At 52.4% G+C, this 26,350-nt stretch overlaps 1 protein-coding gene across 4 annotated transcripts in view; it reads right to left on the reverse strand.

The window, feature by feature from the left end:
- RGS3 (regulator of G protein signaling 3) overlaps positions 1–26,350 on the reverse strand; it is a 121,172-nt gene that overhangs the window by 50,191 nt on the left and 44,631 nt on the right. For 2 of the 4 annotated variants that reach the window (XM_066367364.1, XM_066367365.1), the window contains 4 exons: positions 25,607–25,690; positions 20,148–20,259; positions 13,669–13,712; positions 7,927–8,049 (listed from right to left, as the gene is read on the reverse strand). In XM_066367364.1, coding sequence (XP_066223461.1) covers positions 7,927–8,049; positions 13,669–13,712; positions 20,148–20,259; positions 25,607–25,690 — 363 coding nt within the window. Of the gene's footprint in view, positions 1–440; positions 3,548–7,926; positions 8,050–13,668; positions 13,713–20,147; positions 20,260–25,606; positions 25,691–26,350 lie in introns of those variants that run through there. The other 2 variants (XM_066367366.1, XM_066367370.1) reach the window with 2 other exon arrangements.

Genomic DNA, 26,350 nt, shown 5'->3' on the forward strand with positions numbered 1-26,350 from the left:
GCCACAACTTCGACATGCGGGATAGCCTCCTCTTGCCTCTTCCCGATGGAGATGACTGACTTCTCTCACTTTCATCCCTAACAAGCAAATATTTGCATTGGAAAGAGCAATGGATTAGGTTCAAAGGCTTTGGCTTGAGATCTAGCTTGACCACTTACCAGCTGTGTGACCTTGGATAAATTACTTAACTTCTCTGAGTCCTAGTTCCTTTCACCCATAAAACCAGGCTGCTGGGAAGCCTGGGGGCCCCAGTCGCCATCTCTGAAGCCCATGCTCTCACAGTGGGGGGCCTTCTCACCTTGTGCAACTGCCCCTTCACTTTACAAAACCCTCTTGGTAACATGTATGAGAAATGAGGACTTTCGTGGCAGAATTTATGAAAAAAAATTTAAAATAAAGAATAAAAAATACTAGAATTACATAAATAAATGTCATCATTATTCCCAACAGGTCCAAAATCCCAAAGGGCCAAAAGCCCCAGGGCCAGCAGAGCCCTGGGCTTGACTACAGACAGGGGAGACCAAGAGTTTCAAAAGAGGCGGGGCCTGAGACACAAAAAAAACACGAGACTAGGATCAGAAGGTGTACGGACAACTAAAAGGATCACTTTGTATTCAAATCATACAGATGGCCTTTTCAACAGTAAGTGCTTGTGCTCCCATCCTCCCGGCTCCTAGCCCCCGAGACAGCAAACCAAGACAATCGGCCATCAGGAAAGAGACCATTGTGTGTGCCTCTCAGGCTGATTTATGTGGAGGGAGGGGCGCGGCTGTGTTTCCCGTGATTATGACTCTCCAATGCAATTTTGATCGCTTGTTCAGCTTCCTGGACGGCTGGGATGGACGGGGTTGCTGAAGAGCAGCGGCCACCGGTCAGATTTCATCTTCTGAAGCCCATGGAGCCAAATTAATTGTGTCATCGATTTGAGAAGCAGAGCAGTAATGGCACTTGGCTCGCCACAGTCACCGGGAAGACAGGGTCCTCCAGGAGCTCGTGTCTGCTTCCCTAACAGGCAGCGGGACTGAGGACCCAATTCAGCAGCTTGCTGGATCAAGCTGGACAGAAAGCTCTGTCCCCAGCGCTGGGTGCTGCCCCCAGATTCTCCATGTCCCCGTGCCCAGAGTTCCAGTCCTCTGCACCTGTCTGGTCACCAGGTAGGTCAGGTCCCGGAGAGACAAGCTTGCTGTCTTCCCAGACAGGCGATCCTCCTGTGCCCCACATTCCCCCTAATGTCATTTGTAAGGGAATCAAATGAAATCAAAGCGCAGCCACAGTGCTGTCTGTGCAGACCAGCGCAGCTGCTCGCTGCTCAGCCGAATTAACCCTGAGGGTGAGCCCTGGCTGACAGGCGCTGTGGGTCACTTGTCCCACTGCGGACCGAGGCTGTTCCCCTGCTGGCTGAGGGAGCTGGCCTGGTCATGGGCAGATGCAGTCCATCCCGTTAGACCGTTGATGCCACATGCCTGATCTTTCCTAGAGTGGAAGGAGGGTAAGTGGGAGGTAAGGGGAGAACTCTCTTCTGGGCCAACCTTCTTGGGAGTTCACGTGGCCACAGCAGTGGAGCAAACTCACCAGGGCACAAGACTGAGGTCTTACAGGACACAATGCTGTATCCAGGGTCTGGAGCTTCCCTGGTCTGAGCTACATCTCTAGCCTCTCTGACCCCCACTTCCCATGCAAATGGCCCTACTCCTACACATGCCCCTCATGCATAAATTATGCCACTCACACCTCTTGCCTTGGGCTCTGCTGGCTCCCTGTCTCAGCAGTTAGGAAAGGGTGTGAGAGCTGCCTGGCCCTGGGCTCCAGGGAGGGTGCAGCAGGCAGGGAGCAGGCTGAGCTCTAATCACTGTCCTCTCGGTAGGTCTTTAGCCTTAGGGCAGCATGGTCTCCTCTAGAGTGCCCTGGCCCTGGTCCCTGACTGTAGGAGCTCCGCAGAAAGCAAACCAAATCAGCTTCCAGAGTGCTGTCTTCCAGCCTCCGATCAGACCGTCCAGAGTAGGATGGACAGCATAGGCAGCCGCCACCGAGGCTGGGGGCTGTGAACTTCCCTCCGTGGCCTGAAGAAGCACCCACTGCTCCCAACTCCCAGAACTCTGCACTGGTCCCTCCCTAGGCCTGGCCAGGAGGGGGCTCTGGGAGGAAGGGCCCAACCCTCACTTGCATCCACTGAGAGAGTAAGGCCCAGGAGAGGGTGGGGGAGGGGGTGAGAAGCAGGAAAGTCTCTCTCCTCATTCCAGAGCCTCTCCCACAGCCCAGCATCTGGACATTCACATCCCTGCCTCCCCCGCCACCATCCAGGACAGGCCACCACGGCCCCTCACCTAGAGGAGTAAAGGGACCCCTTAACAGATCTCACAGCCACTTGGGCCCCTCCTGAGACTGATCTTCTAGAAATGTGCCTGAAACTCTGTGACTCCCTTTCTCAAAAGCCTTCGCTGGCTTCCCATTGTATCTAGAATGATGTCAATGAAACATTCGCCACTACAGCCCTGTGCAGTCTGGCCCCCACCTGCCTTATCTGCCTCCTCGCCAGGCTCCAGCCACACCGGCCTGGCCCCATTCCTCCAGAACGCCTCGCTTCCCATCGCAGGGACTCTCCGTGGGCTGTTCCCTAGGCCTGGCACACTCTTCCCAAAGTCCTTGACTGGCCAAGTCCTTTCTGGCCTGCAGGTCCCAGCTTAAAAGTTGTGATCTCCCCCACCACACTGCGGGCACGCGCGCGCACACACACACACACACACACACACACACACACACAGCAACCTAAATATAGTAATATTCTCTCTTAAATAAATCTGCTCTTTTCCTTCATGGATTATCACAGTTTGAATCACATGGGTGTGTGTGTATGTGTCTGTGTGTTGATGTTTATTCATTTAATGCGACTCTCCTACTAGGACTGGAATCGCGATAAGAGCAGAGACTGTGTCCATCTCATTCTCCATAGCATCCCCAGCTCCTAGCACAGAGCCTGGCACAAGGTAGATGCCCCCAAATATCTACTGAATGAAGGAGTGGATGAATGAGTCCAGATGAGTGAATGGGCGAAGGTGTCCTCCGGCAGTGGAGGCTCATGGCATTGTTCTCCACTAGCTGGCCTCTCCCAGACTCTCCTGCTGCCCCTACGCAGGCGCTGGACCCACCAGAAGCCCAGATGCTATTTCAGCGCCTTCTTCCTTGTAGTAAATAAGTTTCTGAATCTTCTCCATTTGGGGCTTTCTGATGCCAGTCTGCACGTGCCCACATGGCCTCTCATGTCACTGTAGTCCTTCTGATGCCAGTCCACACACACCTGTGGGGCCGCTCCCTTCAGATGACCCTAGGCCCACCATCTTGGTCCTCAGTTTTGGGTCCAGTTGAGGTGAGGTTACTGTGTGGTAGGGATGCCCAAGAAAGGGTTAAGTTGCCAGAAGCAGAGTCCTGCCCTTGGGTTTGCTCAGCCAATCAGAGTCTGTCCTGATGAGGTAAAGCTTCTATCCTGGGTAGCATTGGTTGAGTTGGCCGGCCCCATCTCCTGCTGGAGAGAGCCGTAAGGGTGGAGTTTCTGTGGAACCAGACAGAACTGGAATTAGCTTGCTGTCTACTCAGCCCAGGGCCGCTGACTCCAGGACCTGCCCCTGCTCCTTTCTGTCTAAGGCATTCAGACAGGTCCTGCCATCTCCAGGGCCCCATCTAGCTGCCCAGTGGAGATGACAAGGTGGCATGTACCTCGGCATCACATCTGAGAGAAATCTAACAGCCAGAGCAGATTCAGAAGGCCTCAGTTTCCCTGCCTGGGCCCTGGGATACAGCAGCTGGTACAGGAAGTGACATGGGTCAGTTGTCACTTGTGTTCAGAGCAGCAGCAATTCAGCATCAATAAACAAGGCCACTAGATGAAAGTTACAGACATAACTTTAATAATAATAATGATTCAGAGTTCTTCTTGTGTGTTGCTTTGCTAAGCGCATGACATGAGTTATATCCTCACAAGAACCCTATTAATCCATGTACTTTACTGATGAAAAAACTGAGGCTCGGAGTGGCTCAGTGCCTTGCCTGAGGTCAGAGAGTGGAAAGAGTTTCTATCTCCTATATCACTTGCTTATGTTATTTTTGAATGATCTGTAGGCACATCTGTCTCAACCATTGGACTGTGACCTCCCAAGGAAAAAGTGTGACAGATTCATCCATGCATTGCCACCACCAAGCCCAGGGCGCGCCCTGAGAACAGGGCGGTACATACTGTACTGCACCCCCTGCTCATCCCTGATGACTCCGTCAAAAGCCTACTCTCCCCAGAGCTTCCCACTGCCCCTGCCCAATGCTGTGCATGTGGTAGGGTTCAGTGGAGGTTCACTGAGGGGAGGCAAATGCATAGCCGTGACCCCACTGGGCTGCTCTTAGGACCATTAGACGTGGCCTTTAACGCTTGCATCGCCACTCTGGTGCCCTTGTCGCGTCTGTCTAATTAAAAGAAAATTCCATAAGGACAGGAATCGGGTCTCATTCACCTCTGTGACCCCAAAGGACCTAAACTTGTGTCTGGCACAGAGCAGGCATTTATTATGTATATTTGATTGAATAATCAAAGTATTATGTATCTGTCTGTCCCTACTAGCTTCGAACCTCAGTGACCACAGGTAGGACCACCTGTGAGTTATTCTAGATGAGATCCATCGCAGCATGCCCTGCGCACAAAGTTTAATAAAAGTTATACTAGGCAGAAGAAGAAAGGTAGGTTCCCACCAGAGATAGATAATGAAGCAAGAGAGGGGACAGATAATGAGGAAGAAGGGACTAGTGAGCAGAAGACAGAGGCTGGGAGAGCAGCCGGAGGGCACACAGGCCCGCCCCGAGCAGCCTCCTACCTGCTGTGGTCAGCTAAGAGCGAGCAAGACATAGATCCTCAGAGCAGGGACGCTGCCTACCTGCTGCCTGCCTCGTGGTGTCCACCCTGCCACAGCCGGGACCCCTACCCTGCAACCCACAGGCCACAGTCACCTCAAACACAGCACAGAAAGCCTGTACCTGCCCCTCCCCACCCCCAAGAGAGACACAGACCTGGCCCCTAAAACAGATTTCATGGGCAGGCAAGTTATGCAGATATCTTCAGGGCCTAGTTCCCTAACTGGGCCTGGGTGGCCCCAGGTCCTCAGCTTTCGTGATAATTGCAAAGCTCGAAGAGCTGGAAAGAGCCACCAGACCAATGCACAGATAGAACCACTGAGGCCACAGCGGGAAGCAGGTTGCCAAAGGCACGCAGCAGGTAGGGGCACACCAGCCTCTCTAGCCTTTGAATTCATCTTGTTCCAATTCCCTCCATCTTTCCAACACGCATTTCACGTTCAAGGCATATAACATTTATTATGTTTTGTAAATTTGGGGAAAATTTTGCATTCCTTGAAACGTTTGAAGAATCCCCATTCAAAAGTGTCGGCAAACACTGCTGAAAGGAAAAGGGTTGAAAGGGGGTAGCATAGGAGTTTGGGGGGTTGCCCCAGAGAAGCGTTTGAGTGAGGGGGCGGGGCACGGGGAGTGGCTTGGGCACGGTTTCCATTGTGCAGCAGAAGGCAGAACACTCCAGAAAGAACAAAGAAAAGGCCTTTAAAAAGGCATGCCACGGTCAGGACGAGTTGGTCAAGCAGGACTCTTCGCATAAAAAGCAAGGCGCCGGTGTCTGAGCTCTGCTTGGCCTTCCCTGTTCTCTCCCCTGGAGGACAGCAACCCGAGTGGAGAGGCGTGGCCCCGCTCTCGGCCAGGGGGTGCACAGCCGCCTCTGAGGCTGCCAGGACCTGACGGAGCAGAGCGCAGGTGGAAAGCCTGTGGCTGGCCGGACAGCCACTGGCTGAGTCACTAAGATTGCTCACGCACTCCTGCAACTATATAGGGCTGGAGAAAATCACATGTACCAGACTTTTTGCAGGGAGCATTCTGTGAGTGATCAGAAGAACAAGTTGCTAAGACTCCCTAAGTGTGTCTAAGAATGGGTGAAGATGGGCAGCAAGCCCCCCAGGAGCCTGCCAAATAAAAGTCGACTACATTGACTGCCTTCTGAGGAGGGTGGGCCAGGTGGGGGTGCGCAAATCCAGGGCCAGACCCAGGGCTCAGGGTAGGAGGCAGTTCTGAGACAATCCCAGTGATTAGCCTCTCCTTCTTTACCTTTCTCCCGCCCAGAATGCAACTTCTCCATTAAACACACATTTAAAAATTTTTAATTTGAAGAGGCATCCAACTGTTGCCTGCCCAGGATGCCCATAAATCCTGGTGTGGCCTGGAAGCCAGGCCCCAAACCCTGGGGCCCTCCAGTTTCCGTCAGCCAAGCCCACAGCCCTGCAGGGACCGGAGCCTGTCTCAGAAACCCAGCCTACCTTTACTCGACCAATGATGGCGAGATTCCCCCAAGCACTGAGAAGGCTGCTCCAACACACTCCAAGCCCGAGAACTCTGGAGCTGGGCCAGAAAAAACTCTTTCTTTCAAACTGGAAGGAGCTAAGCCCAAGACACACAAAAGCTGGAGGACACGAGTTCAGCCATGAGACACCCAGGGGACGCCCCTGTGAACAGGGCGTGGCCTGGCTTCTGACTGTAACCAGCCTGAGAGCGAGAGTTCGAGACAGCCTCCCGCCTCCACGGGTCTCTTTTCAGTAGGAGAAACTGACAGTGGGAACCAGCCAGCGTAGCAACAAGCAGCCTTGACGGAGGTGGGGGCAGTGTACCGCCCACAGCTATTGAGCGCCTACTGTATACCAAGCACTGTCCTATGAACTGTATATGCACTATCCCATTTAATTCTTACAACAACCCTTTGAAGGAGGAACTGTTGTCCCCAGATGAGGATAGCACAGCTCCAGGTTAGTATAATGACTTGCCCAAGGTCACACTACCAGTCAGCAGCAGAGTCCACGCTCTTCTCACAGTCCTCCCTCAACAAAGTTATATTGCTACTGGCTAGTGTGAAACAAGATAACTGTCAAGTCTGAGATTCTGTAATTCTCAGATGCTTGTTCCCTTAGGGAATGGCCGCGGACTGCTGCGCACACTGCCCACCACTCTTCCCCACCCGCTGCCCTCAGCGGACACCGCTGCCCCCGCCATACGCCTGCTGCCCAGAGCACAGTGGGCGTACGCACATCAGGAAGAAGGAACAGGCCAGCCGGTTCTTAGACTGCTACTCGCTGTCATCTACCCTCTTCTCCCCAAGTTCAGCAGACCAACCACCTTGGCTCCTTCTGCAGCCAAACAGACCAAATCCCAAAATGGCCAACACTTTTAGCAAGAGAAGGGACCTGAGCGACTCACAAATGGGGAAATACAACTGTGCCTTGTGGCTGGCGTCCAGGTGACAAAGGTGCAGCTCCCACCCCATCGCCTCCACAGGCACAGGGCCAGCTGAAAAAGCGTATTCCAGATTAGCCTCAGATGGCAGTCTCTAATCTTCCCTGATACTCCAGCCGGCTGTCCCCCGGTCCCCAGCAAACTGCGCTTGGTTCCAGTGGGCTGTGACCTGCATCGCACTAGAACAGCTTCTGCCGCAAACATCCCTTCCCAATTATGTCTGCTTTGGGCCAGTGTTAAACACCAGTGTGCCGATCTGGCACAGTCTACCCAATGGCAGAGGGGGACCACAGGCCCAGCAGCAGCAGGGAGGCCAGCCCAAATTAGCCCTTGCCAGGGACAAACCTAAGAGCAGACCTGAGAACTGATGGGCCATGCTCAAATTGGCTCTGTCGCACTACCCGAGCAATGTGAAACCCACTCAGTAGGCCCAGTGACATGCCAAGGGTAGAGACATTCGAGCACAAGCCTCCTTGCCAAGAGCTCATTGTCCAGATCCAAGTCCTGAGCTCCGACTGGTCCCAAGCTCAATTCAGAGGCTCAAGGGTCCAGGCCGCTGAGGGGAAGCCAGGCAGCCGGGGCTACAGCCACTGACGAGGCCCTTACCTTGCTCTGGGGGGGCGAGGCTGCCAGCTGTTGCTGCTTCGCGATGTTCTCTGACAGGCACCAGCACACTCTCTTCTTCTGCTCCTGCGAGTGCGCTTCCAAAGTGAATAAGCACTCTGCTTTCTGACGTCAGGGAAAACAGAGAAAGGAACGGTCAGGGCTGCTCCCTGGTTCTGGGGGCTTCCAGGCCCAAGCCCATCCCTCAGCTCCAGAGGGCGAGGCTGCAGCAGGGAGGGGAGTGCCCACTAAAAGCCACAAATGCACACTAATCCCCGGTGACATTGAGGCAGCCAGAGGAGCTGGGAAGCTGGTTCAGGGGCCAGCTGGCGAGCCTTGTGCCCACAGGCTGGGGGGAGGGAGGGGAGCGATGGTTCCCAACACAGTGGAGGCCTGTGGAGAGCCACAGAACAGAACTGGTGAGGTCACTCCCGGGGACAGCAGATGGGAGAGCACATGGGGAACACAGAGGGCAAGGTCTCTGCCCGTCTGGTGTCTGTGGACCCGGATTCCCCCTTCCCTAGCTCCCATGACCCCCTCCCACACCCAGGGCACATCACCTGATCCCCAGGCCAAGGTTAGATGGTGGGTGGATAGGCATACCAACAGAAGGCATGTGGCCTTCTACAGCCCCACTACTGCCTGGCACACGAGCTGGGTCTGATCCGCGGCTGTTCAGCTCCACTGAGCGCAACAACAGTCTCTGGCACTGCTCTATCATTTCCATCTCGCTTTGCTATTTAACCTTGTTAAGTGCTGCAGTCTTGTCTCCCCGTTAGACTAGACACTCCTTCTTGGAAGGCCTTTTCCATCTGTACCAAGCACAGTGCTTGGGATGTAATGCCTCAGTAAGCTCTGACTCCCTGGAGGGACTTCTGGGATGAGGTCAAAGCCAGGCCAGCTTGGCCCGAGCACCAGGGGGCTGCCAGGACCCAGGAAGTGAGCTCCGAAGCAGTCAGATGTGCTGGGGCGGCGAGGCGGGTACAGCATGCCCAGTGCTATCATTGCTACAGCACACTCTGATCAGGGGCTTAGGAGCTCTTTCTACTCTGCTGGAATCTGATTAAAGCTCACATGGCTGTGATTAGATGAACTCAGCCAGGGTGCTAGGAGCACGAGCTGGATGGCTTGACATAGAGACGAGAGGGTTTGTGCGCAGTCCTTCCTCGTCTTGCAGTTGGATGGGCCTGGTTTGAATCCCAGCTTTGCCACTTCCTAGCTGATGACCTCAGGAAAGTCTATAAAATGGGAATGATAATGCTATTGTCCAAGTCTCAGAGCTGTTAAGACGCAAGTGATAAGGGCTATCTCAGGCCTCAACAAACAGCAGCTATTGCTGTTGTTATTCAGTACTTCATTTGTTTAATACATATTCATTGAACACCTGTTATATGTCAAGGGTCATACTAGGCTCCAGGAAAAATAAGAGAGACAGAGCTCAGGCCCTTGGGTTGGGGGCAGGCAATAAACCAACAACCAATTAAATAATATCATTACAAATTGTGAAAGGGCCACAAAGGGAGAGGTCCTACTTGAGCCTAGTAGCAGCACTCAAGCGAGGCTTAAACAATAAGGAGCCAGCACAGAAGTGCTTGGGAGAAACTATTCTAAGCAGAAGGAACAGCAAACACAGAGGCTCTGAGCTGGGTGGTTATCGGCATCATCGAACAGCATTTGGAAACATTTTCTACCCTGCCCTCCAATGCAACGCTCAGGGATGTCACTCTTCAGGGCAAGGACAGCTTTCATATAAAGTGTTCCCTGGGTACAGCCGTTCCTCTCCTGCCCAAAAGTGCTCAGAAGGTGACCTTCCTAAAAGCATTAGAGGAGAGAGGAAGAAAGCCCTGCCCCTGAGCTTCTGGGAACTGGTGGATGGGTGAGACAGTCCTATCACCTAACAACAGGTCCCCTCCACTTCCCAGAACCCCCAGCCCATGACACGGTAGGACACACCCATCAAAAGACCCCAAGATTCCCCAGAGAGAAGTCAGGTGGGGCAGGAGACAACCAGCGGGCCCGCTGCTCCGAGTCTCGTGTTCCCCCTGCGAGGGGAGGGAGGAGGCAGCGACTGTGGCCTCTTCCAGTGTGGAAAAGGCCATCACTCCACACGGCTGGCCTAGGCTGGCCTTGGCCTCCCAGATTCTGCCTCTACTTCGATGTTTGGACTTCAGTGAATGAATCCTTTAACCTCCCTGAGTTCCGAATCCTCCTCTCTCTCAGTTCTGAGGCAGGAATTCTGCCATAATAATAATTCCTTTTATCTAATTATCCATTTTAAGAAGAATTTTCCCATCCATGATCTCAAGAAAGGCTTCTAATCCTATGGACCTACCCCCAGGCCTGGCCCGGTGGCTAGCTGCCTTAGGTAGGCCCGCATTATTGGAGCCTGTGCTCCCAAGGCTCCCGCTGAGGTGCTGCCTGGAGCTTTGAGGCCGGCCTAGCCTGGCCGGGAGAGAGCACGGAGCCAGCTCCCTCCAGGGAGGCTCAGTTCCCATCTGCCTGAATCTGTCTAAATTCAGACAATCGTCAGTCTTAATCCACTGTGTGACCCAACCTTTCAGTTGCAAGCTGCTGCACACCCTGCCCTCAGTGCCAGGGTCCAGGATCCAGGGTGTAAGGCACCCTGATGGCATTCTGACACTACTCATTCAGAGACAGGGCTTCCTGTCTGCGGGGCGGTTAGCTAAGCACAGACCTCTCCATTCAAACATGAGCATTCCCAAATCTAGCCAGAAACCCAGCTCCTCCTGGCCTCTTTAAAACCCCCATCTTGCCTCACCTCCTTACTCCTAAATTGACACTATCTTTGTAAAAACTAAAATCTCTTCTGTGATTCACATCTGTTCACTTGTTTTTTGTTTTTTGTTTTGTTTTGTTTTGTTTTGTTTTTTGTTTGTTTTTAAAGTTTGTTTTTGGGGTTTTTTTTGTTTTTTTTATTTTATTTATTCATTTTAGAGAGGAGAGAGAGAGACAGAGAGAGAGAAGGGGGGGAGGAGCTGGAAGCATCAACTCCCATATGTGCCTTGACCAGGCAAGCCCAGGGTTTCAAACCGGCGACCTCAGCATTTCCAAGTCGGCGCTTTATCCACTGCGCCACCACAGGTCAGGCTGTTCACTTGTTTTGATAAATGCTCTTTCCTCTAATTCAGTTCTTCCAGTGACCCCACACACAGGGAGGGAGGAAAGGCACAGCTGCCACCGTTTCCCAGACTAGAAGAGGCTCAGAGAGGCTAAGCGGGCGGCTCCAGGAGGTCTCAGGAGAGGAGACACTCAAAGTCTGTCTGCTGTCTCCTCCTGAGCCATCATCTTGCCTCATTTATATAACTGCATATGTACATTACAAAGAACATGAGCTATTCTTCCTCTTAGCTTTCTTTTTTAAAAGATCAATACCTCATTGGCGACTGTCTCTAATGGAGAGAAAATGAATACGAAAGGCTCGCCCCCTGTTATGAAGCTGACAAAATAACAGCCATCACTTATTGAGCGCTCACTGCATGCCTGGCTCCGAGCTAAGTGTCTTGGACACAGTATCTATTGAGTCCCATTTAATCACTACAACAACCTTGTAAAGCAGGCCTCATCCGTCTTGTTTCAGAGAGTATGGGATTGCCCGGATCACTAGGGTCAGAAATGGCAAAACGAAGATTCAGATCTAGGTCTTCTTAACCCTCAAGTGCAAGCTAAAATTAATGGAGCTGGTATCAGATTCTCCATAGAGAATGGGCCCTGGCCAGCGTGCACTTTGACCCAGTTTCCCCGGTACTCTGAAGCCAGTAGCGGGATGCACCTGTCCCATGGATTTGCAGGGGCTGAGGGACACTTGTTCGGGGGATAGAGACCCCAGGGCCGAGCTCTGCTTAGGGAAACCCCATCCAGGACCTACTGCTGGAGCACAATCAGAGCAGCTGCCACACAGGCAGTTGGGGCCGACTTGGTGCAGTGGAAAATCCTCTCCAAATCCTGACTCTTCTGCTCTGGTTTCTCCTCTGGTTGCCCCCTGCCTTGTTAGGCAAAGGAGAGAAACTACTTGTTGGAAGTTCCAACTAGGACGTGAGTTTGCGGTTCTCGAGATGGGATGCAGAACCACCGTGCCATGCCATTCCCAGGCTACGGAGCCAGCAGGCATCTTGTCTTCCTTTGTTACAGGCATGCTTCTCATACACAGCAGCCCATTTCCAGAAAAGCAGCTCTGGCTGCCTGTGTGCTTCAATCCCCCAGTCTGTGGGGTCAGGTCACCTGGCACTGTACTGAAATGGAAGGCCCCAGATCAATATCCTTTCATCAGTCTTGAAAGGCTCGGAGGTCACAGCTCCCAGGAAACAAAGGAGCAGAAATGTTTTCTCTGGGAAAAACAAACCCAGCTTGGCAGGAAGCTCTCTTGGCATTAGAGAACCTGGAGCTTCATTTCATTTCAGACAATAGGATTCAGAGGGGTGAGGCTAGAGGGGCAAATGCTCTGGATCTTCCCAGCCTCGCTCCACGGCTTCTAAGCTGCTTGCTGCGCTCCGCAGACTGAACACCCGCCAGCTCTAAAGCGCTGCCGCCAGCTGCTCCCAGAGCCTGGTGGGATGTGCCAACATAGGGGAGGGTAGCCAATGCCTCCTGGGCCCTCGGGTCGCCAGTCTAGGCAGCCAGGGTCCTCAGCTTAGCCCTAACAATGTGCACTGCCCTTTGGAACTCTCTATTTCCCCCCGAAGCTAACTTATCTAATCGTCTTCTCCCCAGAGGTCTGTTCACTAGATGGGACTCTCTCGAAGGCCTGCACCTCTTCTCGTAGCCAGGAACCAAAGGAATGATTTTCAATCACAAATGACACACACATTCCTTCTCAAAAGGGTGTGCTCCTGTTGGTCAGCAGTGTAGACTATGCCCCACCCACAGGGTGTGGCCGGTGCAGACTCTCCCACAGGTCGGGCAGGTGGGACAGGCTTAAGCAGAAGCAGAGGACAGAAATGGGTCTAATGAATCCTTGCCTGGGACAGAGAGCTCCCCTGCTTATCTTAGCCGAGACACAGGTTGGGAATAGAAAATCCGCTGAGACTCTAAAAGAATTTGATGGCTCAGTAGCTCTCAGTTTTTTCATCACCAAGAACCTCTGATTAAACTCTTGGTGTGATGATATCTTATCTCCCAAACTGTATCAAGCAATAAGCTGTTTACTCAATTTTTCTCAGCGAAGGCATAACACTGCCCATCCGAGCTTCTGATCAGACTGAGATAAGCAGGACTGCCAATCACACTGAGAGGCATTATTCCAACCCAAAACAAAGACACTTAGTGCATTTTCTAGTCTGCATTATCTGGCTCAGGTGAAGGTACAATTACTTGAAGCCATTTTAGACACTGACAAGACCTTAGGAGGGGTTCTGGGTGGTACTTCCTGGAAAGAGGAAGACAGAGGCAGGTACAGGAGTCAGGCCAATCCCCAGGGGCAGGGCTCCCAAATAAACGGAGTGGCGCACAGCGGTCAGACCACACCCTCATTATAACCCCTGATGGTGCCGGGGACCAGGGGGTCCTGAGCAGGAGATCAGTGTCCTCTGCTCTTCTACACAAAGGTCAAGGGCAGGGACCGCTGTTTCCTATTCTGTAGGAAGGACACTGCCTGGCTGGACCAGCCCAGGACCACTGCACAAGGTGGGATGTAGGTGGCACCTGAACCCTGGACTAGAACCCGTCCCAACATCTCCCCTCAAGCACCAGGTCACAGAGCTCTCCTCAAATGCAGAGAAAAGGACTCACCTCAGCTAGATACAGCACACAGAATTTCAGGTCTTCTGAAGAACCTTTGAGAATAAAAAATAAGACTTGCATTAGAATTGGCTACAGAGTCCCAGCACTTTGGTCAAATACAGCTGGTCGTCTCCCTCAGAGGGCTGTGTGTGGTACTTCCTGGAAAAGGAGAAAGAAGCAGGCACAGGAGACAGGGACATCTTTGGAGGAAACGCCGTTCAATAACGAGCCAGGCTGAGGCACAACTGTAAGGCCTTTGCCTGCGGGCCAGCCTGACTCAAGGAATGCTGAGATCACACTGACTGAGAGGCAGTCAGGAGCTCCCTTTGGGCATCAAACAGCCAGGTGCAGGGAGGGAGCCATCATCCATCCCAGAGGTCTCTTCTGTTCCGTACTCTCTGCAGCAAAGGGCACGGAGGCAGCATGCATTTGGGTTTTCCTTTAAACATTCTAAATGCTTTCACCATTTAGAAATTCAATGAGCTGAGCCACTAGTCACAAGGTGGGCCTTATTTCCCACCAAGGAACCTGTGGGCTGTGATGAAAGGGGTCCCCAGCAATGGGCGGGGTGGAACCCAGAGATGGCCTCCCAGCTCAGGCCCAACCCCTCAATGTGCTTTCCTAGTGCTCTCACTCCTGGTCTAGACTCCCAAATTCAACCGTTCGCCAAGCCCTTCGCCCAGGAGGGCAGCTGAGAGAGGCTGTGGGCTGCTCCCCCCTTATACCGCAGAGAAACCAAGGTGGAATCCCACCCTGCGGCAGCAGATGGTTAGGTCAGAGTGTTTCCAGGAGCATAGGGCCAAGAGATGACCACCAGCCATTGGGGAAGGTTTCCTGATGGAGGACCCTTCTGAGCTTGAACTCAAGATGAGAAGAAAGGGCAGGCCAGGAGGTGGGAACAGCATGGGCAAAGGCACGGAGATGGAGAAGCGCATGCTGTGCTCAAGGGACAGCCAGTGTGGAGAGGAAGCCCCGCCCCTCGTCCCCTGACCGGCAGGCTGCTCCTCACCGGGCACGGGCCTGGGCACAGGTCAGGGATGAGTAGTCACTTCCTATATTTCAGGCAACAAACCTCAGCAGGCAGGCTGTCATTTTTTTTTAATTTTAATTATTTTTATTTATTCATTTTAGAGAAGAGAGACATAGAGAAAGAGAAGGGAGGGAGGAGCAGGAAACATCAACTCCCCATATGTGCCTTGACCGGGCAAGCCCAGGGTTTTGAACCGGCGACCTCAGCATTCCAGGTCGATGCTTGATCCACTGCGCCACCACAGATGAGGCCAGGCTGTCATTTTTAAGGGAAGCAACTATACAGTACGTCGTATAATAGCAAATGCTTAAAGCATCAGAGAACTTTAGAGCAGCGCTACGAGCACAGTGGTTAGCAACCACTGTGTCAAACGCTTTCCCTGTGTGAGCTCAAACCTCATAACACTCCCTATGAGGCAGGGCTTATTATCATCCACGATTCATGTGAGAAGACTGAGGCACAAATGGCCTGAGTAGCAAGCCCTGAGTAGAAAGGGGAAGAACCAAGATTTCCACCCAGGAAGTCTGGCTCCAGAGCCCATGCTCCAGACCACTACACACCCGCCTCTCAAATGCCTGTGCCCCCTCAAGGAATTAAGCCCAGTGCTGGGCGCAAAGTATACCCCTCCACACATACTTGAATCAAAGACAGTGTCAAAGAAATTGGAAAATATGTTGCTAAGTAAAGGCGGCTAGAATCGGTCAAGCCGATTCCCAAGAAAAGTAGTGAGTGAGGGCCAGGCTCCCTCAGAGCAAGCACGTGGACAAGTTCCCTAGGCAATGTCATCCCTTGGGCCAGGGGTGCCAACCAGGGCCAGATAAAAAATACCCCATGAGTGAGTGGGATTTGCTTTGGATTTAGAATGAATCCTACTCCTCCCCCCCTAGAGGTGGGTTGGGAGGGGAGCCCTGGCTAAGAAGGCAGTCTCATTTAAAGACCCTGTCATTTCAAAGCTTCTGCCAGTTATTTGCGTTACTGAGGGTGGAGACAAAAGAGCTGGTTTCTTTTGTTTAAGAAAACACACTGGGACATTTCCTTGACTTTCCAAAAGCAGGTTTTAGTGCCAAGGGAGAAACAAAAAGATCTAAGTAAGAAAATAACAGAGATTTGGGTTTTTGAAGCTGGCAATGAGAGAAAAGGAAGCTCTATCCAGAAGGGAAGGGAAAGCCAAGGATGCGGGGGCCTTCGGGAGACAGGAGGACAGGAGACAGGAGGGCACTCCCAGACCCCAAGCTGAGGCCGAGGTTGGGGGAGTGCAGCCTAAGACGCGGAATGAGGCGGCCGGTGACCGCCTTGACAATAATTCTATATGCTGTGGCCCGCCCACCCTCCTGCACTCTCCCAGCCTTCCCTGAAGCTACTCCACATCACGGCCTCGTGCTGGCAGCACTCGGAGGGGAAGACAGAATGGGGGCAGTGCTCAGCGTGGCTCAGCCTCATGAAAGGATGCTAAGCTCCGGAGCCAAGGGTGCCAGGAGGGAGCTGCAGCCATGGAAAACCAGGCTGCCAGGTGGCTGACCCAGGAGAGACCCCTCAGCCCCCCAAAATTCTCCTGAAGCATCACATTGAGCTCCGGACTCTCCAGAGTGTGCATGTGGGGCAAATGCGAAGGGAAAGGGTTAGGCACATTTGGGCTTCTATCCAACACTCCAAATGCGTTTGCCATTTTGAAATGTAACAAGGAGCCATTTGGTTCTTGGGTGGGTCTTGCTTTCCACCAATGAATGTGTGGGTTCATTTAGAGGGGATCCCCAGTCATGGGCTGAGTAGGGGCCAGAGGGGCTTCCCCACCCAAGTGTGATCTCATTGTCATTTTCCAAAAGTCCGCTCAAGCCTGGGCTGAGATCCCAAACTTGCCATTCACCAAGGCTTCTGTACCCTGCAGGATGGCTTAGCTCCATTCTCCAGATGCAAAGACTGAGACCCAGGGAGGGGAAATCACTTACACAAGGCATACAGAAAGTGTGAGCTGAGGTTTAAACCCAGGACTTCCTATCTCCTAAGCTTGTGTCCTGACCACTGTGTCACACTTCTGCCCCCAAACCGGTTTACTTCTCTGTCATTCCACCAGGCCATGTGCTCTAGAGGTGAAATGTTTTTCCTTCTGCCACTGGCCCAGGCAGCCAGCACTGAGGTGGGCTCTGAGGGGGTGCTCAGAAACTGTCAACGGACTCACTGCAAGCATTCCAACGGCTGGGACCTCAGCAGTTGAGCTTCTTAGCCTGGGCACCTGGCTCCCCAGGGTGAATAGAGAGCCCAAGAATCAGCTAGACACTTCCAGGCCATCCTGAGACCAGAGCAGGCCAGGAAGACACACTGTGGGCGGGATGCTGGCCGCCGGGGAGGCAGCAACACAAAGAGCTGCAGAGTCAGTGGGCGGCAGAGGCAGGAAGAGACCACAATGGGCCCTGGCGGACCGGAGATGTCCCAATTGTTAGCGCCAGCTCTCTGCCTGTTCCCGTTACACTGCCATGCAGCCCGCTGAAGTGTGGGGAAGGCTGGACAGGAGGAGGGCAGGCAAGGTTTAAGCTGCCACCAGCCCGGAGCCCTGGAAGAGGAGGGCACTCCCCGACCCCAAGCTGAGGCCATGCTTCTGGTCTGCTTCCAGTCATTCATTCGTTCACCCAACAAACATTCCTTGGGCACCCACAGTGTCCTGGGCCCCGGCTAGACCCTGAGAGTGTGCTTTTCCAGTGGAGATAAGCACCCTTCAGACAAGTCACACGAGGGAGTCCTTGGTCCCTGGGTGGGGCCGATTCTCCCTGGCCAGGGAACAGCCTCACAAGCCCCAGCCCTCAGGAAAAGCTGGGTGTGTTCTTTGTTTACCATCTTCTTTGCCCCAAATTGAACTCTTCACACATGTTGATTTGAAAGGAATAAGAAACTAGGAATGTGAGCGATGTTAATCAGAGACCATTCAGCCAACAGAAGCTCCCGTTGAGCCCTAAATGCATCTCTTAAAAGCCTCACTCAGGCCCTTTCCTCCCGAAGTGGGTCCCTAGGGGCACAAGGGAGGCAGCCAGGACTAGAGACACTGGGTCCTGCAGCTCTAATTCTGACTGCAGGAGAAGGGGTCACTGAACTTCTGTGAACCACAGGACCCACAGAGCTGTCTCAGGGGAGGAGGCGGGGGAGGAGGGGAGGGCTCGACCAATGCCTGGAGAGAAATCTACGCAACAGGCACCTTGGAATGTGCACCTTGAGTGCTGCGTCACTGAGCCATTTCCTTCGCTCTCAGCAGCTCGTGGGCTCCCTAGAGAGCCACGCGCACTGTGTTTGCTCACTGGCTCTGCTGGAGGAGGGCAAGGCCATTTGTCTGCAACAACCGTCTGCCTGGCAGGCCCAGGACAGGCATGATGTGCTCACATGCGCATGTGCGCATGCACACACACAAACACGCCCCTCCCATGGCAACTCAATGGACTCTAATAGCATGGTCAGCTCTCCTAAGGAGTGCTGGCCTTGGCCACCCTCAGCTCGCCATCTGCAGGGAGAGGATGTGGTCTCCAGTCCCAGGAAGCCATGCCTGCACAACGCTGTAGCTCACATGGGCTCAGCAGCTGAGAAGCACAATATCTCTGCAACACCTCAAGGCCCCACACTGCCTACTGTGACCACACACTACCCCGTGGAGGATGGAGCTCACCATGTCTCTAACTTCAAACCTCGGGTCTGGGGGCTCCAAGAGGGGAAGATCCAACCAGTTTCCAGTCAAGGCCCCCGGAGGGGCGGAGGCTGGACATACGGGCACTGTCCAGCTTCTCAAAGCCACCTCAGGGTCTGTCTGGGGGCATAAGGGTTGGGAGGGAACACAAAGGACTGGCCCAAGAAGCTCAAAAAGGGAGAGAGCCAGCTGAAGTCACACAGCTCGTTAGCAGCAAAGCGGAGCCCAGACCGCAAACCCCCACTGCTCCCCTCGGCCCTTCCACTGGCCCTGCTGCTCCCATCCCAACCCCGACCCAAGGCACAGCCAGTCAGGGCCCTTTCTTCCTCTCTCCTTTCAGCAGAAGCTGAGCACTGCCCCCAGTATGAGTTCAGTTCTGTAGTCAACCAGCCCCTGTTACCAAGCACTGTCCTTCAGTCCTTCTCACAGCTGACCGGGTCCCAGACTGTCTGAGCTGGGGATGGGTGACGCAGGGAGGAGCGTGTACAGTGTGTGTGTCTGTGTGTGTGTGTGTCTGTGTGTGCATGCAATGGGTGGGAAGGGCTGGGCAATGGGCACAGAGAGGAAGCTGATTAGAGGGAGGGAAGAAAGGGCAGAGCAGCAGGAAGCAAAGAGCAGTCAGTAGCTTTCACTGGCCTCCCTCCCACGGGAGTGCCCTGCAATGCCGGGTAGAGCAGATCTTGCTTCTGACCTCGGTCAGGGGGAGCCCGCCCCAAGGGAGGAGCCGGCCTCTGAGCAAGGTGCCTTGCTTTTCCCCTCAGTGGCCACCCTGGTCCGTGGGCAGGAGAAAGCCAAAGTCAGAGGAGAAGTGGTAAGTGACCTCCTGTGGGGTGGCGAGAGTGGAGGTTCTCACACTGCCTGGTGTCTAAGGAGGAAGGCCAGCCGGGGCTGATCACACAGGTCGGGTTTGCAAACAGGCAGGAAGTTTTCCTGGAGCAAAACCCGTCAAAACAGAATTCTTTCGCTGGGTAATATTTTCCTCCCTGACCCTGTCACCCGTGCTCAAACAGGTCTGTTGTTGTTTTCATAATCTGGGAGAGGAAATCAAGCCCCTTTCGGCAGAGACCACAGGCGCCAAACCAAACCGCTGGGTAGATGATGCTTCCAGCTGGCTTCCCGTGCAGAGTGGAGGAGGGCACGACGGAAAGTTCAGGGTAGAGGCGCCCTCCGTGCTCCCACGTGCTCCTGCCTGCCAGCCGCCGCCACATGTGCCCCGGGTTCCTGGGGCTCTGGCCAGAGCAGTAACGCCGAGTGGAGAAGGAGCAGTGGTCTCTTGCCCTGGGTGTGTGTGTGGTGAATGCAGTGGTGAATGCATTCGCTGGGCACCGGGTGGGGGTCAGACACTTTGCATATGTGACCTAACAATCTTCACAACAACCTTCTGAGATACTATTGATATCCCACATTCACACATGAGGAAACGGGCTCAGAGAGGTTGAATAACTTGCCCAAGGCTGTATAGGTAGTGAGGGACTGGACCAACCAAGATTTGAACACAGGTATGAGTCCAAAGCTCTTCCCACTTCACTCCATGGCTTCCCTAAACACCTCTGGAACAGAGACCTCCCAGAAAAAGTCGGGGTGTTTAGGGAGGTGTGCCAGCCTGGAATGGAATACCAGCATCCAAGAGCCTAGCAGCCAATGGCAGGACCTATCCACACATGTTCAAGTGCCCCACGGACAGCTGGCAGCTCAGCCCCAGAGGGGCTAGACCCAGGCTGAGCATCCAGGCTGCCCAGAGCACTGGACTCAGGTCCGGGGGCGCGGCCCAGGGCCTCTCAGGCACACACTCACCTTCCTGCAGCTTCACACTCTGGAGGTAGAGGGGGTTCCTCAGGACGTTGCAGAGGCCCGGCTCATCCTCCTTGGTGAAGAGCAGCAGGTCCGAGTAGGCAAACAGCGTCACCTGCGTCAGGCCAGAGCAAACAGAACGGGCTCTTCAGCTGCCCAGAGGCTGGAGCCACAGCCTCCCCAGAGGTCCAGGTAAGGAACCCTCGGCATGTTAGGCAGAATCGGGAGCAGACTCAGTGCAGCCTCGAACAAGGGCAACTGAAGTCAGGACTGCCCCTCTGCCTTACTGTTTTCCGCAGCTCCACTTCTCACGGTAGGCAAAAATACGCAGAACAAACAAGAAAGAGCCTAACCCTCCGTGGCAGATGGCCCCTGCAAGCCTCTCCACAAATTCACACCCCCAGGCCCATGTCTCTGACCAAAAGCCCCTGGAATCTCCAGCCCAGCACCCTTGAGCTGCAAGAGGTCCCACATCTGCTTGTACATCTGGCTGAAAGAGCACTGGGTTTGGACTCAGAAGTCATGACGCTCTATCCCCCTAATTAGCCATGAAATCTTGGTTAAGTGCCCTGAGTTTTCTCATCTGCACAAACAGGGAGAGGGTCCCTGCCCAGCCCCTTCACATGCTCCTTTCACAAGCTCTGTGCAGTGAGTTGAAGCATCACGAAACATTGAGGTACTATTACCAAATTGCTTGCGGTAATTTTAGCTGCAATAATGCACCATCGGTTTAAGAAGCGGCCGGTTACTTACACTCCAGCACAGACATGTGCATAACTTTTATCTCTTTGATGCACTAGCTGCTCCAAAACTAAAGGAGAAAGTTATTTTTAGACATTATAGGTAAACCAACAGGCATGCTCGGCATATTTTTGTGCTGCAAAAATCCACTTGAGCCACTAAAGATTCCACTATGCTTTGTTTTGTAAATCCTGCAGTGGCCTTTTGTCAAGAGCAATAAAATCCAATTTTAGATTCTCCGAAGGAAAAAAAAAACTATGATTAATAATGTGAACTTCCCTTTTAGGTGTCAAAATAGGACACTTGATCTCTTCTGAAGTAAGAAGCGTCAGCCAGGAGGGCTAGGCACGCAGTACTAAGGCCACAGTGTGTGTGTGTTGGATTGTCGCTGGTTTAAAAAACCAACATGTTGCTATTTAGCTATCAGGCTGTTAAAGATGACCTAACAACTCAGCCTCTGAGACTACCCTCCAGAAATACTAATAAGGCTACACAAATATGAACCTATCAGGAGCTTCTCAGCAATATTTTTGTAATAAAAACATACATAAACAGAAGTAGAAGAGGGTACATAGAGTCAAATATATGGTGACAGAAGGAGACTAGACTTTGGGGGGTGAGCACACAATGCAATGTATAGATGAAGGACTATAGAGTTGTACACATGAAATTTACATAATCTTAGAATCAATGTCACCTCAATAAACTTAATGCTTTTAAAAAGTACATAAATTAATGGGAGGGGGAATGGAGATGATGTAAAAAAAATGAAATAAAATAAACAAAAGCAGGGTAAAAACAAAAACATAAATGCCTATCAAGAGAAGATGGATAAAATAACTTATGCTACCTTCACATAGTAGAATTTTATGCAACTACTAAAAGAATAAAGTAGAGATATATGAACAAAAGCTGAAATCTATCAAAACAGTACAATGTTCAAAAATACCAAGAGTATAATCTAATTTTGTGAAACAAAACTATAAATCTGTCTATGTTTAACATTTTTTAAATGTCTAAAATACCACATTCTTCACTCTGGGGAGTGAATTTTACTTCGTACATTTCTGTTTAATTTGCATTATTTTGCAATTCGAATCTGTTACTTTTGTAACTTAAAGAAGTATAAATATTTTTCAAAGGGCCCCTTGGCTCCTTGAGCAGAGCAGAAACACAGAGGTCGAGGAATCTGGGCCACAGAGACAGTGGGAGGCTTCCTGGAGCAAGGAGCTCTCAGGGGCTCTGGCTCCTCTGCCGGGGCCAAACACAGGGTTCTGCAACCCCGGGCTGGGAAGACTCCTGGGGAGGATGCTAGCCAGCCCTCTTCCCACCACGGCCCTGCCCCAACACAGCCCAACAAAAGCCTCCATTTGTTAAGCACCTATTTTCTGCTCAGTGGACCCTCACTTGTAAATAACATCATCGCCCTCATTTATAACACAGGACCCTGAAGCTCAGAGAAGTTAAGTGACCTGTCCAAGGCCACGCGGTCAGGGACCCGAGCCCAGGTCTGGCTGACCCTGATGCACTCACTACAGAGAGGTAGCGACATGGCTACTGTTGTCCTTCTCTGAATGTTAAAGAATCCAAGCAGGGACCAAAAAAGAGGAGCACAGGAAACCAAAAAATAAATGAAGTTAAGGGAGGGGAAGAAAATGATCAGAGAGTTCAGGAAGATTTGAGAGGTTGCTTATCTGAGGAGAGGCTTTCCAAGCCCAAACAGTGAAAAGGAGAAGGCTCCAAACTCATCCAACACAAGCAAGCTCTGTCTCCCCAGCCTGCTTCAGGAAAGCCTGGCAGTCACCTGTGAACCCTCTGGGGAGCTGGGGAGGGAAGGGCTGGAGAAGAGTGTCTGTTAGGAGCCTACGAAGTAAAAAAAATGGCCCAGGCCCAGAAACGACTGGATTGATGGTAAGTGCCCGTGGGCAAGGTGCAGAAAGCCCCAGGCTGCTGCTCTGGCCCCGTTTCCCAGAGCTGGAAATGTGGTCTAGACAGGAAGTGATTAAGGCATGAACGAAGAATTTCCCCAAAGGTCGGGTCAGGGAAAGGACAGAGCTGGCACACAGGGGGAAGCAGGGCAGAGGGGCAAGCGTGCCAGGGGCGGCAGGTGGGCCCTCTCTCATCTCACCAGCAGCCTGCAGACTTCGCTCCATGGGAGCCACAGTGGCCCACAGAGGAGTGATACCATCATCATGGCCCTTATTACCTGCTGCCCACCAGGTGTCTTCCCCACACCTGCTCCAACGACACATCTGTTTTCCCAAAGGGTCAAGGGTTGAGGAATTGCTTGGTTAGGGAATCCTAGCAACTTGGAGGGTCACTTCTCACAAGTAGCCCTCACCAAGCTTCCTCCAGGAATCTGGCCTAAGGGCTGGGTTGGCAGAAAACATGTTGCTTGCCTTAGTTAATGGTAAACTCAATGAGTCAGTGTGTAAAGTGAGGGTGTGCCTGTCTTGGGCCCCCACGGTACTCCTCAAAGCTCTAGCACAAGGCCTGGCCACACTGTACCTATTGTTTGAATGTATAAATCAAGCTACTCCATTAGGCTGATTTGATCTCAGGGCACATTCATGAAGCCTGTGACTTCTGGGAACGGGGTGTGATGAGGGCAGTTCAGTGTGGGCCTAGATCAGCTCACAAACACTAACGAACTAGAGCATGCTCAGAGCAAAGAAAGGACCAAGAACCAAGGGGGAACATTCTGGGAATAACGACTCCCATTGAGCATAAGGGAAAACTTGCTACAATTTAACCCTCTCCGTTAACAAGGCCAGTGTTTGGAGGGAGTGCCTCTGCAGACTCAACAACTTGCTGCAAAACCATCAGCTGGAAGTTTTGGAGAAGCAATCAGAATGGACTAACCAACACTGTGAGTCTATGAAATTATTCAAGCCCCTCTTGAACTGGTTTATATTTTTGGGCTGAATAACATGACAGGATACCAAGATGCACATATCTGCTTCCTAGCATAATTCAAGAGAACAAATATATTTATTGTACTTGTCTTCAAATTGTTTCTTTTAGTCTTCAGAAGTGGTCCTCATAGGTCTAAGGCTCCAAAGATCCACTAGCAAAGAGTTTGGAGACAGACTGTCATCAGGTTATGGCTTCAGCTTGTGTTTGCTAGTTTGCTTCTAAACAAACAGGCCAGAGGCAACATGGGATCATGGAAAGCACTGCTGAGCCAAAGATCCACGTGCTAATCCTGACCCCATCCTAATGAGCCTTGAGACCCTCAGGTGTCAGTAAAGCTCCCTGGAGCCTCAGTTTCCTCATCTATAGAGGAGAAACAATTGCGTCTGCCCCAGGGGTGCTGTAAGAGCTAACTGAGATCCGGTATGTGACAATGCATGCACAGTGAGGGGAACATAACAAGTGTTTGCAGACTTAATGGTGAGCAGACAAACAAAAGTACAGATTTAGACATGCGTATGTTTTCAGGGTGGCTGCCATTTCTAAGTGCCGTCTTTGGAATCTTGTAAGTTTATAGCCCCACCTCCCTTTCTGACCCTTGACCACCTGACTTAGCTCCTCCACACCTTTATTCACCAAGCATAGTTCCAAGTGACCTCTTGTTCCTAAAACTCAAATCCCCACTCAACAGATAAAATTCTACTCTCACAAAAGCAATTCAGAAGATATGCCAAGGTTCTTAAGAAAGTTTCCCAGGAGGAGGTCTAGAAATGTATTGAGCCATGCAATGAGGAAGAAATAAGCATGCAGTCTTCTGAGGCAGCTCCTTTGAAGAGGTGATGCTCATCTGGAACATATGAATTCTGTATGTTTGTTTAAAACAAACAAACAAACAAACAAATAAAAGCAGCCTTCTATGATTACACACAATGTCCCAGAACGCTGGGGCTGAAAGGGCCCTTAGAGATCAGCTGCCTCAAATACACACACATCCACTGTTCAGATGAGAAGTCTGAGGAAGAAGGAAGATGTGTGAGTGAGCCAGCAGCAGAGCAGGAGCTGGCTAGACGCTTCCTGCCTTCAAGTTTCCTGATCCTTCCACACTGCCCCACGCTGTCCCTCAACCCGGCCAGTGTTGAGTCAGGGCCCGATCTGCAGCAAGCCCCTTACCCTGTCTTCAAGGCCCCCAGGTAGGCTCACAGATTCCAGGGCTCCAACTTCTGTGGCCCTGGGGCTGAGCTAGAACCTAGCCGGCTCTGGTGACTGTGTGGGGGAGGGAAAGTCCCCGGGTCACACATCAGCAGGGGCCAGCTCCCAGGGAGAGTGGCATGATCTCCACACCCAGGCTGTTTCTGCTAACAGAGCTAAAGCCCAGGAGAGATCACAGTCTTATCCTTTAGAAGAGGATTGGGGATTTGCGTTAATACAGACCCACAAAACCTGCGTCACTGAAGCTCCTCTAAAAATTCCCTTTGGCTGACGGCTTTCATCTTCTCACCTACAGAGTCATTCAGCACAGCCGGGAGGAGCAGCCAGCTCTTCCGCCCCGCAGAGAAAGTTAGAACAAACAATGGGATGTGTTTCTAACCATCAAAGACGGACTGAACAGCTTTGAGAGGTAGTGAGTTCCTTATCTCTGGAAATGCACAAGAAGAGGCTGGGCCACCATTTGGTAAGGAGGGCGTGGAGGGGGGAGGAAAATTTTTCAGGTTTCTCCTACCCTGAGATTGTACAGTTCTAAGACCATCAGGAAGAGAGGAGAGCGAGGGGTCTGGGGGATGGCCATGAAGCCCACCCGGCCAGCTTACCTCGGCAGCCTTGTTCCTCCCCTCGTACAGCAGCAGCTCCTCTGACAGCAGGAGGGTCCGGGCAGGGTTACAGAGATCTAAGGGCTGAAAACAAAGTGGGCAGTTCAAAGAGGCTGATGGAGATGGTTGTGGGGGCGGAGGGGGAGACAGCTTGACACAGCCAGACACAGAAAAGTCTGCCAGCCCTCCCTGCACCCCGAGAACTCCCACGCCCCCTCATACACAAATGGAAACAGAAAGGCAGGCGCTCTGGTCCTGGGCGGAACTGTTGCTGTCACCTTCACCACCAGCCCTCGGTGCAAGAGCTACTCTCTCTGGCAGGAAGTCCAACCACACGTTCAAGTCCTCCTTCCCCGCCCCCCGGCCCCTCCACTACCCCGGTTCCTGGGACTTCCCAGGCCTTGCGCTCCCCCATCTGTCCTGTTCGTACCTCATGGGATGGTCCTAACTGTTAGGTCCAGGCTCTCAGGATACTGAACTGGGCCAGATTTGGTCACTTGAGTCCCTTCAAAGCCAGGCCTATCCCTGCTCTACATTCATGACAGACTCAAGTTACCTGAGTCCTTCTCAGCCATCAGTTCTCAGGGACCAATTCTCACCTCAAACTCTTACCCTACTCCATCGCCCTGCCCCATCCCCTGCCCACCCCAGAGCAAGCTCCCTAAGCTCTGGACTACCCTGCTGGACTTCTCCTCACCGGTGTGTATTTAGAACATGCTTCCAGGCAGCTGACACCAAGTGAGG

The sequence above is a fragment of the Saccopteryx leptura genome, chromosome 2, assembly GCF_036850995.1.
Source record: "Saccopteryx leptura isolate mSacLep1 chromosome 2, mSacLep1_pri_phased_curated, whole genome shotgun sequence".
Lineage (NCBI taxonomy): Eukaryota > Metazoa > Chordata > Mammalia > Chiroptera > Emballonuridae > Saccopteryx > Saccopteryx leptura.